The sequence below is a fragment of the Chelon labrosus genome (assembly GCF_963514085.1).
Source record: "Chelon labrosus genome assembly, chromosome: 18".
Classification (NCBI taxonomy): domain Eukaryota; kingdom Metazoa; phylum Chordata; class Actinopteri; order Mugiliformes; family Mugilidae; genus Chelon; species Chelon labrosus.
Genome location: NC_140351.1, coordinates 4,425,889 through 4,444,505, shown reverse-complemented (window position 1 = coordinate 4,444,505; position 18,617 = coordinate 4,425,889). Strand labels below are relative to the sequence as shown.

General features: G+C 45.4%; 1 protein-coding gene across 1 annotated transcript; it reads left to right on the top strand.

The window, feature by feature from the left end:
• Positions 1-405: 405 nt before the first annotated feature.
• Positions 406-6,791, top strand: LOC311503705 (uncharacterized protein; the record flags this gene model as incomplete). The annotated part of the gene is made up of 2 exons (XM_084566574.1): positions 406-649; positions 836-6,791. Exon 2 carries the CDS (start codon positions 1,050-1,052, stop codon positions 6,789-6,791), a length of 5,742 nt encoding a protein of 1,913 aa, XP_084422700.1. The 5' UTR covers positions 406-649; positions 836-1,049.
• Between the last annotated feature and the right edge of the window lie 11,826 nt (positions 6,792-18,617).

The window sequence follows — 18,617 nt, the reverse complement described above, 5'->3', positions numbered from 1 at the left end:
AGCAGAGAGGCTGAGAACTGTAACACCTGAGAATCTTTAAACATTTATAGAGATTTCTGTTTTGTCATTTCTTGTATTTTGAGGATTTAATGCAGGTTGGTCAGTGAACTGTTGACTGGATTGATTCATATTTTGACTGCATCAGATAAAGGACAGAAAACAAATGTTCAAACTTCAATTGTTCAAATGTTAAAACAGATCATGACAGAATAAAAAACAAAACAAAATCTATCTTTATATCTGTGTTTATCTTTCATTCTTAATAAATTGATTTTATAAACTTACCAAAGATGATTGAGGTCAAAGTGATGACCAGCAGGGTCCTACAGATCATCTTCTTTCTGTGACAGGAAACAGATTTGAAGAGTGATCAACAGGAGGTCAAGGTTCAGTCAGTATGTTGAAAAGGCTGTCTATTACCAGGAGCTGAAAAGAGAGTGACTCATTACTGGCCACTAGAGGGCGCACTATTGCTGTTCTGCCTAGCAACAGGAACCAGTTTGGATTGGTTTGTTTAACCAGTAGCAGAAAAGGAGAGAGGACTAAAAGTTCACTAAAAGGTGTTGCTGGCAGTTTTTTCAGTCGATTTTTTCCTGTGTTCCAGATCTAGTTTTTCTGTTTAAGAGGGATGTGTGCGTCCATTTGTCCTGTAAGTAGATTTCAGTTTATATTAATAATCCATATCTTTTGGATCGCCATTGTTTTACGTTAAATAATAAGCAGTGTGTTAATGTGGTAAACTTTTATGTTATCATTGATTATTATTAACCCTTTGCGGTATGAAGATGTTAATAATAGTGTGATTTTCACTCTGTTTGTTCTGTGTACATCCTAGAAACCACACACACACACGCAAACAAGTCCCTGTAAGAGCGAAGAACCTAATCAGAAATTAAAGAACTCTTTCTGCACTCCACGGCCTGGTTATTGAGACCCACCAGAGTCCTGACCGGACTCTCCGCAGCGATTCGTGCTCTCCAACCACCCTACACCCTAACATCTATTTTTCACTGGTCCTTCGAGCCGGATCGACGGATTACTGTGGGAAGATGCCTAACCCAGAGCCAGAGGAAGCGGTCTCCCGACCGCCAAGGCAGAAAGCAGTACCCCGTTACCTGTCGGATTACGATTTAACTGGACCAGGATCCCAGAAGGGGGCCCAGAGCCAGGTTCCTCAAGACACAGGAGAAGATGAGCCTGCCCAGTCGGCAGCAGAGGCACGCTCTGGTGCCACATCGCCTCTCAGCCAAAGTCCCGCACCAGACCGAAACGTGGTGGATGAGGAGTGGGAACAGATGTTGAAGGAGATGCGGGGTGATCAGAGCCACCCCCCCAGCCAAGCACCAGATCCACCCACCGGGTGGCAGCAGCTTAGCCGAGAGAATGCAGCCCTGAAACACCAGGCAAGCCAGGTACCTGAGCTCATGGCAGCATTAAAGGAGATGAAGCAAGCCAATACCGACCTCCGCCAACAGATGAATAATCTGGTGAGTGAGATCAGGAACACACCCAGGCCAGCTACATCACATGCACCTTTGCATCCACACCCACCACCAAGCTCAGACACCCGTGGGCGTGAGAGTTATCATCCAACACCAGCCTATATGCCATATAGAGGATATCCTGCTGACCCCAGGGAAGCATACTACCCCCCACCCAAGCCTAGTGACATGTTAGCAGAGGATCTCTCCCACCTCAAAGTATCACAGCGGGTACCAGTGGACCTTCACTACCCACCATACTCTTCTGTCCCTTCGCAAGCAAGTTACCCCAGGGCAGATCAGTACGGTCAGAGAACCCCACCCATGCCAGTCTATAACCCCTATGATCCACGATATGGTTATGCTGACAGAGCAGACGACGGTTACACCCCATATCATCCACCCGCAGACCTGTCATTCACTCAAGAGCATACTTACCGAGGGCCTAAGCCATCTATTCCACCTCTGATGTCACCAGACCCCAGAGAGTTTTCAAAGATGAAGATTGCACTGGAGAATATCCTCCCGAGAGACGCCACCGAGCGATTCAAGTTCCAAATCCTCACAGATCACCTCAGGTGTGAAGAAGCCTCGCTTGTGGCAGACTCATACAGCAACTCCAGGCAGCCTTACACAGACACGATGACGGCCCTCACCAAGATGTATGGGCAGCCACACAAGCTAGCTGTACAACGCATCACAGAGTTGATGGATGGTCCAGATGTCCGTAGTGGTGATGTGAAAGCTTTTCGTCTGTTTGCTCTTCGTGTACGCTCTCTGGTAGGCATGCTGGAGCAGCTGGGGTCAAGAGGTCACATGGAGCTGCAGTGTGGATCTCATGTATCCAGGCTACTCGGGAAACTACCCCATGACCTCACCGCCAGCTTTAAGAGATTCATCCACCCCATGAGAGTAGCTATTCCCACACTCACTGACTTGGCTGAATGGCTGGAATACGAGCTTGAGGTGCAAGAGGACAGTGGAAAGGGTGCCAGCTATAGAAGAGAGGAGTCCTCTACCAGAAAGAAAGAGAACCGGAGAGACTCCAAGCCCACCAGCAAACCCACCACAATCCTCCTCGGCACAGGTAAAGCAGCAGAGCCAAGCACTCCTACACCTCCATCAGCATCAGCCTCTCCAGCCCACAGCCTCAGCAAGAAGGAGAGGGGAACAGCTTACTGTCCATATTGTGACAACAACAACCACTACCTGAACAACTGCACCAACTTCAAGCAGCTGAACAGAGAGCAGAAGGAGGTGTGGATCAGAAGCAACAACAAATGCTGGCGTTGTGGTCGTGGCCACCAGGCAGCCAAGTGCACCCTGAAAGCCCCCTGCAAGATATGCAACAGGAAACATCTGCTTGTGCTACACGAGGTGAATGAGAGAGCAGAGGTTGAAGCACCAGAGACAGCTGCAGCTGAGAACTGTCTTGTGAACACCGCCAGCAGAGTTCTGTATGTTGACCGCCCCACCTACAACTGTAAGGTGCTCCTAAAGATCAGCAAGGTTACCATAAGGAGGGGCAACCGGTCACTGGAGGCGTACGCTGTTCTAGATGATGGCTCAGAGCGAACCATCCTTCTTCATGCTGCAGCCAAGAAATTGGGTCTGAAAGGCAAGCCAGAAGAACTAGCCCTGCGCACTGTCAGACAGGAGTTGCAGGTGCTTCACGGGGAGGCTGTGTCCTTCACCATATCTCCCATTGATGATCCCGAGAAGCAGTTTAAGATCCAGAGTGCATTCACTGCTAAACAGCTGGGACTGGCAGAGCACACCCATCCCACCGCTACACTGCAGAAGAAGTACAGGCACTTAGCTGGGTTGCCTCTACCGACTCTGGATAGAGTTCATCCGGTGTTGCTGATCGGCTCTGACTGCACTCACCTCATCACACCAATAGAGCCTGTTCGGTTTGGCCCTCCTGGTGGACCAGCCGCCGTGAGGACGCTCCTGGGATGGACTCTACAAGGCCCAGCACAAGACATGAAGCTCAGCCTTAATGCACCACAATGTCTCTTCACCTCCACATTGTCCCCACTCGACCTCTTCACTCATGTGGAGAAACTGTGGCAGATGGATGTACTGCCTTATCGCAGTGAGAAGCTGGCTACAAGATCCCGCCAAGACCATGAAGCCATTCATCTCCTCCAGGAGCAGACCATCAGAGTGAATGTCAACGGCATCGAGCGCTACGCCACACCCCTCCTGCGAGTTAAGAACATGCCTCAGCTACACGCTCCACCCGAAGCTGTTTTGCCGCAGCTTAGGAGCATCGAGAGGAGGTTATCAAAAGACGCAGAGCAAGCCACTGCCTATCAAGCAGAGATCGACAAACTGGTAGATGCAGGCTATGTTGTGAAGATGGAGCCAGATCAGGTGGAAACCACAGAGGAGTCCTGGTATATACCACACCATATAGTCCAACACAATGGGAAGAACCGTGTGGTGTACAACTGCTCCTTCCAGTATCAAGGACACAACCTGAATGAGCTCCTTCTGCCAGGTCCTCCCTTAGGCCCCTCATTGCTTGCTGTGCTTCTCCGCTTCCGAGAGCATGCCCTCGCCTTCAGCAGCGACATCCGCGGAATGTTCCACCAAGTACGGCTGCTCCAGACAGACAAACCACTGCTGAGGTTTCTGTGGAGAGACCTGAGGCCAGAAAACCCACCAAGTGTGTATGAGTGGCAAGTCCTCCCCTTCGGGACCACCTGCAGTCCCTGCTGTGCAACCTTTGCACTGCAGAAGCACGTGCGGGACCACAGCCAGCCAGAAGAGGACGTGCGAGTCATCGTAGAGAAGTCATTCTACGTAGACAACTGTCTACACAGCTTAACATCAAGAGAAGCTGCTAGAGCTCTGGTGGACAAACTGTGCCATCTTCTGGCCGAAGGAGGATTTGAGCTGAGGCAGTGGGCCAGCAACGACCCGTCCATCATCACCCATCTCCCTTCTGAAGCCAGGTCAGATACCTGCGAACTGTGGCTCAGCTATGGTCGGCCAGATGTCCAGGAGTCAGCCCTCGGACTACACTGGCATTGCCAGACAGACACCCTGTCCTACAAGCATCGCATGGTGGATTGCTCAGTGGTCACGATGAGGAACATATATAAAGTTCTCGCCAGCCAATATGACCCTCTCGGTTACATAATACCTTACACCACCAGAGCAAAGGTCCTTGTTCAGTGCTTGTGGAACAAGAAGAGAGATTGGGACGACCCGCAGCTCCCGGACGACCTGCTGCATTCCTGGCGCTCATGGGAGGCGGAGCTTGAACACCTGCCAAAGGTAACCCTGCCCAGGTGCTACTCCAGCGATGATATGGACCACCCCTGCAGTGTGAGAGATATCCATGTGTTCAGCGACGCATCAGAGCAGGCGTATGGAGCTGTGGCCTATCTAAGGACTGAGAACCCACAGGGCAAGGTCGAGGTTTCCTTCCTTGCTGCACGGTCCCGTGTGGCCCCCAAGAAACAGCAGTCCATCCCTCGTCTGGAGTTGTGTGCAGCCCTCACTGGCGCGCAGCTCTGCAAGGTCATTACCACAGAGCTGACCCTCCCCATCCGTAGCCTCACTCTATGGTCCGACTCATCAACGGTTCTCACCTGGTTGTCATCAGATTCATGTCGCTACAAAGTTTTTGTAGGAACGCGCGTCGCGGAAATCCAAGAGCTGACAGGATCTGCTACGTGGCGATATGTGCCAACAGGAGACAACCCAGCAGACGACATCACTCGAGGTCTCCCTCTCCAGGACCTAGCTGATGGTGGCAGGTGGACCCATGGCCCAACATTCCTGAAGCAGCAGCTAGAGGATTGGCCAAAGCCCCCATGTTCCCCTCCGGATGAGCCAGAGAGTGAGGTGAGGCAATCTGCTATGGCTGTGCTGTTGACTACAGTTTCAACTGTGCTAGATCCACAACAGCATCAGACCCTGAGGGACTACCTGAAGGTCACTGCCCACCAGCTGCATGGGGCGGCCAACCCATCAACTCCTGTGACCGCCGATGACTACGCTGCTGCTGAACTGGAGGCCTTGAAACAGGCGCAGAGAGACTCATTCCCAGAAGAGTCTGCTCTGCTAACTGCGAGCAAACCAGTGGCAAAATCCAGCCGCCTCATGTCACTGGCTCCAGAGCTCGACGAGGCAACAGGGCTTATCAGAGTGGGAGGCCGTCTCCGCCGCTGCAGCGACCTCACAGCAGACGCAATACACCCCATTGTCCTCGATCCCCAGCACCCTCTGACGAGGCTGATCATACAGGACTATGATATCAAGCTGCATCATCCAGGGCCGGAGAGAGTGTTCGCAGAGATTAGGAGGAGGTATTGGATACTGCGAGGGCGTGAAGCAGTGCGTCGACACCAAAGGAAGTGCACGGAGTGTAGAAAGTGGAGAGGGAGACCTGATCCACCCAAGATGGCTGACCTTCCCCCAGCTAGACAGCGCACCTTTGAGCCTGCCTTCTACTCGACCGGCGTCGACTGCTTTGGGCCATATGTCATCAAGATTGGTCGCAGGAATGAGAAGAGGTGGGGGATACTGTTCAAATGCATGACAACCCGGGCAGTTCATGTAGATCTTCTCAGCAGTATGGACACTGACGCGTTCCTGATGGCTCTGAGACGCTTCATCGCCCGGCGGGGAAAGCCTCATGAGCTCCTGTGCGACCAAGGCACAAACTTCAGAGGAGGAGAAAGAGAGCTGCGGCAGGCTTTCGAATCCCTCCAACCCGAGCTCCAAACTCAACTCGCCAGCCAGCAGATTCGATTTGCTTTCAACCCTCCAGGATCACCGCACTTTGGAGGATGCTGGGAGAGGGAGATTCGTTCTCTCAAGGCTGCACTTCAAGTCACTATCGGGGCCCAGACGGTTACAGAAGAAGTGTTGCGCACTGTTCTTACCGAGATCGAAGGAATCTTAAATTCCAAACCTCTTGGATATGTCTCATCAGACATTGCGGACCCTGATCCCATCACCCCCAACTGTCTCCTCATGGGGCGGCGTGATGCCTTCCTGCCCCAGGTTGCCTATGAGGGCCCAGAGATCCTAGGTCGGCGGAGATGGCGACATAGCCAAATACTGGCTGACCAGTTTTGGAAGCATTTCCTCAAACATTACCTTCCTGGCCTCCAGGCCCGGCAGAAATGGCGGACGGAAGCTGTGGACTTGCAAGTGGGAAATGTTGTTATGATTGTTGACAACCAGTTGCCCCGGGCCCTCTGGCCTGTGGGAAAGATCACTCAAGTCTTCCCTGGAGCTGACAACCGTGTTCGGTCTGCCGAGGTGTTGGTGAAGGGCAGAACATAGACCCGACCCGTGACAAGACTTATAAGTCTCCCTGCTCTTCCTGAAGAGGAATAGAGGCATTTACAGTGGTTCGAATTCACTTCCTGAATTCGGGGGCGGCTGTTGAAAAGGCTGTCTATTACCAGGAGCTGAAAAGAGAGTGACTCATTACTGGCCACTAGAGGGCGCACTATTGCTGTTCTGCCTAGCAACAGGAACCAGTTTGGATTGGTTTGTTTAACCAGTAGCAGAAAAGGAGAGAGGACTAAAAGTTCACTAAAAGGTGTTGCTGGCAGTTTTTTCAGTCGATTTTTTCCTGTGTTCCAGATCTAGTTTTTCTGTTTAAGAGGGATGTGTGCGTCCATTTGTCCTGTAAGTAGATTTCAGTTTATATTAATAATCCATATCTTTTGGATCGCCATTGTTTTACGTTAAATAATAAGCAGTGTGTTAATGTGGTAAACTTTTATGTTATCATTGATTATTATTAACCCTTTGCGGTATGAAGATGTTAATAATAGTGTGATTTTCACTCTGTTTGTTCTGTGTACATCCTAGAAACCACACACACACACGCAAACAAGTCCCTGTAAGAGCGAAGAACCTAATCAGAAATTAAAGAACTCTTTCTGCACTCCACGGCCTGGTTATTGAGACCCACCAGAGTCCTGACCGGACTCTCCGCAGCGATTCGTGCTCTCCAACCACCCTACACCCTAACATCTATTTTTCACAGTACAAGTAAGAGACAGAAAATCTACAGACTCAATTAATTCAGTCATTAAAAACTATTTTCTGACAATGAACAATAAGAAGTGCATAGCTTCCAGAGATGTTCTGTTCAAATAGGCCCCACACACAAGGCCCCATGTTTCTGTTGATTCTCTTGTTTGTGACATCCTGGTAATTATCATCATTAAAGACTCTTCCCACCCCACTCATGAACTGTTTACCCCCCTCCCCTCAGGATGAAGGTCCAGAACCAACAGACACTTCTCTCCCGCCACATCTGGAGTCCTTTAAAACTCTACTTAAAACATAATGTTATTGGAAAGTCTTTCCTGGTTTTAATTGAGATTTTGATGACATTTTTAACTGTATTGATGTTTTGTTCCACTTAACAATGTTTTATTTTGCCTGTTGTTACATTTTTATGCACAATTTTATGTCTAATGTCTATTTGAAAGGTGCAACAGTAAAAACAAAATGTAGACTCACAAACACTGCCACCGAATAACTATGTGCCAGATACAAGAACTCTGCTTCATGTGCCTTCAACCTTGATAGATAGATAGATAGATAGATAGATGGATAGATGGATGAACAGATGATGTTGGGGACCTGTGCACATCAGCTCCCCAAAGTGCTGACAGACATATTCAACACCTCCCTCCAACAGCCCTCACCCTTCATAGTCATGAAGTGCTTCCGGAGACTGGTCATGGCCCACATCAAGGACTGCATCGACGTCAGTGTGGACCCACACCAGTACAGGAAAAACCGATCCACAGAGGATGCCATATCTTCTGTGGTCCTCACAGCCCTCACCCACTTAGAGAACAAGGACTCTTATGTCCGCCTGCTCTCTGTGGATTTCACATCACATCAGACATATAACTGCTCAGCGATACATCCGAGCTGTCTGATTGTGAAGTTTGCGGACGATACAGCTGTGGTTGGACGCATCGCTAACAACGATGAGTCAGGGGTACACCCTGGACAGGTCGCCAGTCCATCGCAGGGCTACCACAGAGACAGACAGACAACCATTCACACTCACACCTATGGCCAATTTAGAATCACAGATGAACCTAACCAGCATGTCTTTGGATGGTGGGAGGAAGCCGGAGTACCCGGAGAGAACCCACGCAGACACAGGGAGAACACCAGCCGGCCCATGGATTCGAAATGGTGACCTCCTTCTTGCTGTGAGGCTTCAGTGCTAACCACCTCACCGCATCAGTGCAAACCACCTTGCCACTGTGCCGCCCGCACTGGCCATTAGGACTTATTAAGCCCAAGCACCAGCTGAAGACACTGGAACTTTCCGCCACAAGATCAGTGGGGGTTCACAGGGTAGTGACAGCCAAACAACCTCTAGTCTGATGACCTGAATAACTCATATCTCATCAGAGAACCAGAGAACCTTCCACCAGTTGAACTTACAGTATCCCAAATGACTTTGAGCGATCTCTGAGTGACATTAAATTTCTCTTTGCCATTCTCCCATGAAGCCTAGATCATCTCTGGTGGATGCTTGTAATGATCAAAATGATGATATTGTGGATGTTGTACTATTTAGTTGTTAAAATAATGCAAATGCTTGATTTGTATTTAATTTTTTTTTTTTTTTAAATTGCGTCTTGATATAACTCAGGTCTTATACTTTGATGCTCACTCTGATGGAGGAGGGGTCTCCAGACAGATTTCTGAGGTTTTATCTTCCTTCATTCTTTCTGACAATAAGTAAAGCTATAACACAGAAGACGACCAGTAACACTGCTGCTGAGAGTTCCCCAACTCTCTGACAGTCGGCATACACTAGTTGTCAAAAGTCTGTCTGCTGGAAGTCTGTCTGTGTGTCTCTGGCGCCACCATGTGGTCAAACAGCAGTTGTTGTGGCCGAGTGGTCACTTTTGAAAAGTGGCAGACTGAGAATACCTTTGGAGAATTGTCTTTCACGTCCTCAGACTGTGACCTGGAGAATGATGGTAACGTAATCAGGTCTTTCCTGGTTTTAAGTGAGATTTTGATGACGTTTTTAACTGTATTGATGTTTTGTTCCACTTAACAATGTTTTATTTTGCCTGTTGTTACATTTTTATGCACAATTTTATGTCTAATGTCTATTTGAAAGGTGCAACAGTAAAAACAAAATGTAGACTCACAAACACTGCCACCGAATAACTATGTGCCAGATACAAGAACTCTGCTTCATGTGCCTTCAACCTTGATAGATAGATAGATAGATAGATAGATAGATAGATAGATAGATAGATGGATGAACAGATGATGTTGGGGACCTGTGCACATCAGCTCTCCAAAGTGCTGACAGACATATTCAACACCTCCCTCCAACAGCCCTCACCCTTCATAGTCATGAAGTGCTTCCAGAGACTGGTCATGGCCCACATCAAGGACTGCATCGACGTCAGTGTGGACCCATACCAGTACAGGAAGAACCGATCCACAGAGGATGCCATATCTTCTGTGGTCCTCACAGCCCTCACCCACTTAGAGAACAAGGACTCTTATGTCCGCCTGCTCTCTGTGGATTTCACATCACATCAGACATATAACTGCTCAGCGAAACATCCGAGCTGTCTGATTGTGAAGTTTGCGGACGATACAGCTGTGGTTGGACGCATCGCTAACAACGATGAGTCCGACTACAGGCAGAAGGTGAAACGCCTGGAGGGTTGGTGCCGAGAAAACAACCTCTGCATCAGCGTGAAGAAAACCAAGGAGATAGTCGTGGACCTCAGAAGGGGCAGACACCTCCCCCTCCACTGCACATCGGAGGGACAGCAGTGGAAGTGGTTTCCAGCTACAGGTACCTGGGCGTCCACATCACTGACGACTTCACCTGGAGCACCAACACTTCCTGCCTGATTAGGAAGGCACACCATCACCTCTAGTTTCTCAGGAGGTTGAGACACGCTGGACTTGGGAGTTCAGTCCTGACATTATTCTACAGGTGTGTGGTGGAGAGCGTCATGTGTTCCTGCATCACTGTGTGGCACGTCTGCTGGAGCCTATCCCAGCCGCCATTGGGCGAGAGGCAGGGGTACACCCTGGACAGGTCGCCAGTCCATCGCAGGGCTACCACAGAGACAGACAGACAACCATTCACACTCACACCTACAGCCAATTTAGAATCACCAGTGAACCTAACCAGCATGTCTTTGGATGATGGGAGGAAGCCGGAGTACCTGGAGAGAACCCACGCAGACACAGGGAGAACACCAGCCGGCCCATGGATTCGAAATGGTGACCTCCTTCTTGCTGTGAGGCATCAGTGCTAACCACCTCACCACTGTGCCGCCTGCACCGGGACCAGAGTAACTAATTTCATGCCACCTCATGTACCACCATGTGTTGAAATGACAATAAAAACTTTTATTGGAGCTTATACGTTAATAAATCAAGTGGCTGAAACAACATCAGAACATAACTGTCTAATCATAACTATAGAGCAGAAATGTGATGCAACAAACCAACAAACTGTCTGTTGATTAACTGCTGGTACAGTGGATTGTCTATAGTGTGGTACAAAAGTTAAAAACATCAACTTCAGCCAAATCTACTTAGTTTTACAGCAAAAGTACAAAGTAACTACAACAACAGTATATTTCTGTATTTACAAGCACCTTACCTTTTATTGTCACTACAGGGGAAGAAGGAACATGATGTCTGATGATGATCTCTGTCTGTTTTCAGAGCAGTGGCACTGACTTAAACTCCACTAAGCCACCCCACTGACAAATGCTAAGCCCGCCCCTTCACTGCTTGGAAGGAAGCTACTATACCACAAACCACAGATGCATAAACATAATGTGCAAGTTGGCACATGCAGTTGTTTCACACGGTCTGCTTCATCTGTTAAGATGGTACTGTGGGTATATAAATCACCCCAAAATGAAAATAATATCAAGTAAATTTTGTCAGACAGGTGAGATGTCTTACAAGCAGTTGAAGCATGTTGATTCACTGCAAACACAGAAACTTGTTTTTTTACTTTACTTTTTAAAGATTTTAAAATCATGTTTAATACTAGAGATAGTAAAAGTAATAATTATGAGATAGGTCATTCAATCATATGTGCAATGTCAGTGAGGGGAACTGAAAGTGTGAAAGACAGATAACATCCATGTCCTCTGTCCTCTGCAGTCTGAGGCGGTTGCAAAGAGGATGTAGCTCAGTGGTAGATCACTTTTTCAAATTTTATATAATGCTATTGTTTATAAAAAGAATCATGTTTGCAATGTGCAGTGCAATTTATATATGTAATTTTGAGTGTTGGGGACATTCATCTTTTACCCTCATTAATTCATTTTAATTTTATAATTAATGGAGGGTTGGTGCCGACAAACAACCTCTGCAGATGTGTGGTGGAGAGCGTCCTGTGTTCCTGCATCACTGTGTGGCACGACAGCTGCTCTGCAGCAGAGAAAAAAGCTCTGCAGAGGGTGGTGAAGCTGCATAGAAGAATGTGGGACGCAGTCTATGTACCACCAGGGACATTTACAGCTCCAGATGAGAAACACCATCCACCCCGCACACACTGGTTGTCCCTGTCCCTTTAGGGCAGAGGCTCCGGAGCATTAACAGCAGGACCACCAGACTGAGGGACAGCTTCTTTCAAGAGGCTGAGACCGCAGATTTAATTTATTTATGGCACAGTCAGTGATTGTGTTAAATTTTTATTCTATTTTTATACTTAACTGTCTCTGCTATTGGCTTGCTTCATTCATTCATCTCCTACACCCGCTTAGTCCTGTTAAGGGTTGCAGGGGTCTGCTGAAGCCTATCCCAGCCGCCATCGGGCGAGAGGCAGGGGTACACCCTGGACAGGTTGCCAGTCCATCGCAGGGCTACCACAGAGACAGACAGACAACCATTCACACTCACACTCACACCTATGGCCAATTTAGAATCACCAATGAACCTAACCAGCATGTCTTTGGACGGTGGGAGGAAGCTGGAGAACCTGGAGAGAACCCATGCAGACACAGGGAGAACACCAGCCGGCCCATGGATTCGAACTGGTGACCTCCTTCTTGCTGTGAGGCATCAGTGCTAACCACCTCACTGCATCAGTGCAAACCACCTTGCCACTGTGCCGCCCGCACCGGGACCAGAGTAACTAATTTCATGCCACCTCATGTACCAACATGTGTTGAAATGACAATAAAAACCTTTATTGGCGTTTATACATTAATAAATCAAGTGGCTGAAACAACATCAGAACATAACTGTCTAATCATAACTATAGAGCAGAAATATGATGCAACAAACCAACAAACTGTCTGGTAACTGCTGGTACAGTGGATTGTCTATAGTGTGGTACAAAAGTTAAAAACATCAACTTCAGCCAAATCTACTTAGTTTTATAGCAAAAGTATAAAGTAACTACAACAACAGTATATTTCTGTATTTACAAGCACCTTACCTTTTATTGTCACTACAGGGGAAGAAGGAACATGATGTCTGATGATGATCTCTGTCTGTTTTCAGAGCAGTGGCACTGACTTAAACTCCACTAAGCCACCCCACTGACAAATGCAAAGCCCGCCCCTTCACTGCTTGGAGGGAAGCTACTACACCACAAACCACAGATGCATAAACATAATGTGCAAGTTGGCACATGCAGTTGTTTCACACGGTCTGCTTTATCTGTTAAGATGGTACTGTAGGTATATAAATCATCCCAAAATGTCAAGTAAATTTTGTCAGACAGGTGAGATGTCTTACAAGCAGTTGAAGCATGTTGATTCACTGCAAACACAGAAACTTATTTTTTTTACTTTACTTTTTAAAGCTTTTAAAATCATGTTTAATACTAGAGATAGTAAAAGTAATAATTATGAGATAGGTCATTCAATCATATGTGCAATGTCAGTGAGGGGAACTGAAAGTGTGGAAGACAGATAATATCCATGTCCTCTGTCCTTTGTCCTCTGTCCTCTGCAGTCTGAGGCGGTTGCAGAGGGGATGTAGCTCAGTGGTAGATCAGTTTTTTGAAAGATAGTCAGGTGTATTTATGGTGAATATATTACATAATTTAGGTACACAGAGAGAAATGGTTTGATTAGACATTTTTCAAATTTTATATAATGCTATTGTTTATATAAAAAAAAATGTTTGCAATGTGCAGTGCAATTTATATATGTAACAATGTTTATTGTTGCAAGCTCTTCCCAGTAACCATAACACAGTTATTGAGATAAACAGTTGAGATGAGACAGAGAACATGGCCAGGAAACGACAAGCACCTGCAGAAGCCCGTGGTTTTGTATTTGTCTAAGTCTGTGGTGCCTCTTGCTGCCACTGTGTTAAACTTCAGCCATGCTTCTGGAGCTAAAGAAAGCAGAGGTGGACAGAGTGCACACCTTCACTACTTGAGTAAAAGTACAGATACTCCTGTCAAATATTACTCCAATACAAGTAAAAGTAGCTTAGTCAAAATTTTACTTAAGTAAAGTACTAAAGTATTTGCTTAAAAAAAATACTTAAGTAAAAGTATTTAAAATTTATCTCAGAAAATACAGGAAAGGAAAGTAGCTTTATTGTCATTATACAATCCACTCTCCAATCCACAGCCTCACTCTTTCTCTTGCAGACAGCCTCTCTCTCTCTCTCTCTCTCTCTCTCTCTCTCTCTCTCTCTCTCTCTCATTTCAAGCTCATACAAATACGTTTAAAATGTTCATCAGCAATTTAACAAACATTAAGCTAGCTAACGTCAGTAGCTACTTTACATAACGCGACGTGCTTTTTCATGTTGGAAGACGAGTTCTTGTAGGCCGTGATATAATTTGTTCACGGTGAGCACAAGAAACATTTAAACTGAAAAGAATCACTTTTTGTGGCAAAAATCTCAAACATGGGTTTGAGATAAGGCCACGGGTGCTCGGTGTGAGTTTCTCCAGGTGTTTCTCCAGTTTCTTCCTGCATTGTATGGATTGTATGGCATGCCGTAGTGTTATATCTAATGTAAAAACAAAATGTACTGAAACTGGATAAAATGATTTTAAACACAGTGATGAACATTCTCCCACAGGTAGCTTTGACTTACTAAAGATGGTACTATAGTTACCTCACCTTTTATTGTGACCGCGGGCGAGGAAGAATATGATGTCTGATGATGATGTCTGTTTCCAGAGCAGTGTCACTGCTCCACTATACAACAACTAGTCAGATAGAGGAACGTGCGTTGGATCACACCAGGATCTGAAACTCACCATCAGATAGTTGATGTGCAGCCTCCTTCTCTCTGTTATTGCAGGACAGAGGACGTGGTTAGTTGTTGTCTGGAGGATTTGGACCGTTTCTCTGCTAGTGTTATTGGATGTCTTTTCAGATACATTGCAGTAGTACTTTAGTTGTATTTCAGGACTGACATGTCACGGTAGTATGGGACCCACTGGACTCCTCACGTGTCTTCTAGGAGGCTTCTGTGAAGTCGACTAGTCTGTACAACCACTAGTATGTATATGATTTTAAAAGCTTTAAAAAGGCAGAAAAAGTGTCTGTTAACAACACCTGTAGTTGAAGGAAACTGTTTTGGTTCAGTCCTCTTTCTCCAGTGAATGGTGCTCTAACAACTCTGGGATGAAACTTTTTAAGGACAGATGTTCCAGCTGTTTAGTAGTTTCCAATCCAATCCAATTTTATTTGTTAAGCACTTTAAAAACAACCACAGCTGACCAAAGTGCTGTACAGAGAAATAAAATAATAAGTACTGTGTCGCTTCAAAAGGACACTGATAAGTAAAAGACAAAACCGCTCAAAAGACATAGAAGATTAAGAAAAATAAATAAATAAAATAAATTAAAAGACATAAAACAAGAGTAAAAACATAAAACATGAGTAAAAATAACAGTCATACAATCCAAACAATAAGTAAAATAGAGTCCAATGTCTTGCTACGTGTCAAAAGCCAAGGAGAAAAGGTGGGTTTTAACAAGGGATTTAAAAACAGACCTGTCTGATGTGCTGGGGCAGATCATTCCATAGATTTGGAGCTGCAACAGCAAAAGCACGGTCACCTCTGAGCTTCCGCTTAGTTTTAGGCTGTCTCAGGAGCAGCTGATCAGCTGACCTGAGACAGCGAGTAGGTGTGTAAGGGTGCAGAAGCTCAGAGAGGTACGGTGGGGCAAGACCATTCAGGGACTAGTTTGATGGCAGGTTATATCTCAGTCCAGCTCCTCTGTTCAGAGAGAGGTTTTCTAATTTGACATAGATGTAGACTATGACTCATCTTTCAACTGCCTGTCTTCTTCTGGCTAAAATGTTCTCAGCTCCTTAGAGGAGTGTCCTTTGACCTTCAGGTGTGGGCTGATGAAACCTGGCCTGAAAAGCTTTCTGAAAATAGGTAAAACTATAACACTGAAGACGACCAGTGACGCTGCTGCTCCTGCCAGGTAGAAAGTGGTCCTTCTCCAACTCTCTGAATTCTCTGAATCAGGACTCAAAGTTGGTGTATGAGTTTGGAGCTGATCAGCAGCTGTAAAGAATAAAGACAACAGTGGTGACCATATTCTAAACAAGAGGATTCTATTGACATCTCTTTAGTCATTCATATTTACCTGTGACATTGAGTTGACAGGTGTCACCGTCGTTACCATAATCTGTTTCCACTTCACACCTGTATCTGCCTGAGTCACTGGTCCTGAGTCTGGATATTTGAATTCTGATTCTTCCTTCTTTGAGGCCGTTTTTGTCATTTTGGACTCGACCTAAAAACTGTTCATCCTGGGACTCTGAGACTTCAACACCATTAAATACCCCAAATATAACTGAGACTTTATATTCAGTTATAAGGTAACAGTTGATAGAAATGTGGTCCAAGGCTTTGTCAGTTCTGGTTGTGAACTTCCACTCCAGGGTGATGTTGTTGTTCTCCTCTGCCTGATAGAAGCTCTGTGTCACATTGACTTTAAATGTTGATGTTGTGGAAACTAGAGAAGAAACAAGAAGAACAGAGAGTCTTTAAACATCTATAGAGGTTTCTGTTTTGTCATTTCCTGTATTTTGTGGATTAAATGAAGGTTGGTCAGTGAACTGCTGACTGGATTGATTCATATTTTAACTGCATCAGATAAAGGACAGAAAACAAGTGTTCAAACTTCAATTGTTCAAATGTTAAAACAGATCTTGACAAAAATCTATCTTTGTATCTTTCATTCTTAATAAACTGATTTCATAAACTTACCAAAGATGATTGAGGTCAAAGTGATGACCAGCAGGGTCCTACAGATCATCTTCTTTCTATGACAGGAAACAGATTTGAAGAGTGATCAACAGGACATATTTTTTATCTATTAATTCTGACTAATACACCAACTGCACTGCTGTTTTTATGTTTGCTGGAGATTGTTCAGTTTATTGATCTTCCTGTTTTCTGTTGTCCTGTGACTGGACCTCAGTGCTTAGTTTTGTTTCCCTTTTCATGAACCACATGTTTAGGAATGACATTAAAAATCATGAAACCTTCAGAACTAAAGGGGGCAGGGCGTGGAATGATCTGCCAGATAAAAATCATGTCAGCTGACTCTGTGATTTCCTTTAAATCTCTACTTAAAACATCAAAGTGATGACCAGCAGGATCCTACAGATCATCTTCTTTCTGTGACAGGAAACAGATTTGAAGAGTGATCAACAGGAGGTCAAGGTTCAGTCAGTACAAGTAAGAGACAGAAAATCTACAGACTCAATTAATTCAGTCATTAAAAACTATTTTCTGACAATGAACAATAAGAAATGCATAGCTTCCAGAGATGTTCTGTTCTAATAGGCCCCACACACAAGGCCCCATGTTTCTGTTGATTCTCTTGTTTCTGACATCCTGGTAATTATCATCATTAAAGACTCTTCCAACCCCACTCATGAACTGTTTACCCCCCTCCCCTCAGGATGAAGATCCAGAACCAACAGACACTTCTCTCCAGACTCACAAACACTGCCACCCAATAACTATGTTTCAGATACAAGAACTCTGCTTCATGTACCTTCAACCTTCTTATGGTCATATCTGTATATCACTGTCAACGTCTGTACAGCTCCACACATACATGCACACTGGACCTCAGTGCTTAGTTTTGTTTCCCTTTTCATGAACCACATGTTTAGGAATGACAATAAAAATCATCAGACCTTCAGAACTAAAGGGGGCAGGGCGTGGAATGATCTGCCAGATAGAAATCATGTCAGCTGACTCTGTGATTTCCTTTAAATCTCTTCTTAAATCTTAAAACGTAGTTTTATTAGAAAGTATTTTCTGGTTTTAATTGAGATTTTAATGAATGCTTTAACTGTATTTTTGTGTGTTTATCATTTTAATTGTTTCAATTAACTGTGTTTAATTTTTCCTGTTTTTGCTATAGAAAAAAAAATGTACGAACCAAAATGAAAGCAAATTTTGTTCCTCATCTTCTGTATTTGTATTAATTTTGCATTGGAGCAAGTTTTCACGTTAATAAATCAAAGACAAATAACATCAGAACACAATTTTCTAATCATAAATATAAAGCAGAAATATATCACAATAAACCAACTGTCTGTGGATTAACTGGTTGTAAACAGTGGCTTATCTACAGTGTGGTATAAACGCTGAAAACATCAACTTCAGCCAAATCTACTTTGTCAACTGTATGTTAGTTTTATAGAAGAAGCATAAGTTAACAAGAACAACAGTATATTTCTGTATTAACAAGCACCTTACCTTTTACTGGCACCCCGGTGGCAAACTAGTTCCACTTGGAAGGCAGCTATGCCAACCACTATGCTTAAGTATGCACTTAGAGTAGTTCCCTCTTTCTCAACTCTGGGCTGAACCTTTTTAAGGACAGATGTTCAGACAGTTTTGTAATTTCATGACAGGTTATATCTCAGTCCAGCATCTCTGTTCAGAGAGAGGTTTTCTAATTTGACATAGAATACAGAACGGTCCTAATCCGGAAGGATCCTCAAAAGGGACCCATCGCATCCAACTACCGGCCAATAACCTGTCTCTCCACAACATGGAAGGCCCTGTCAGGCATCATCATGGCTAACATGAGTAAGCACGTAGGCCAATACATGAGCAGGGCTCAGAAGGGAATTGGAAGCAACACCAGAGGAGCCA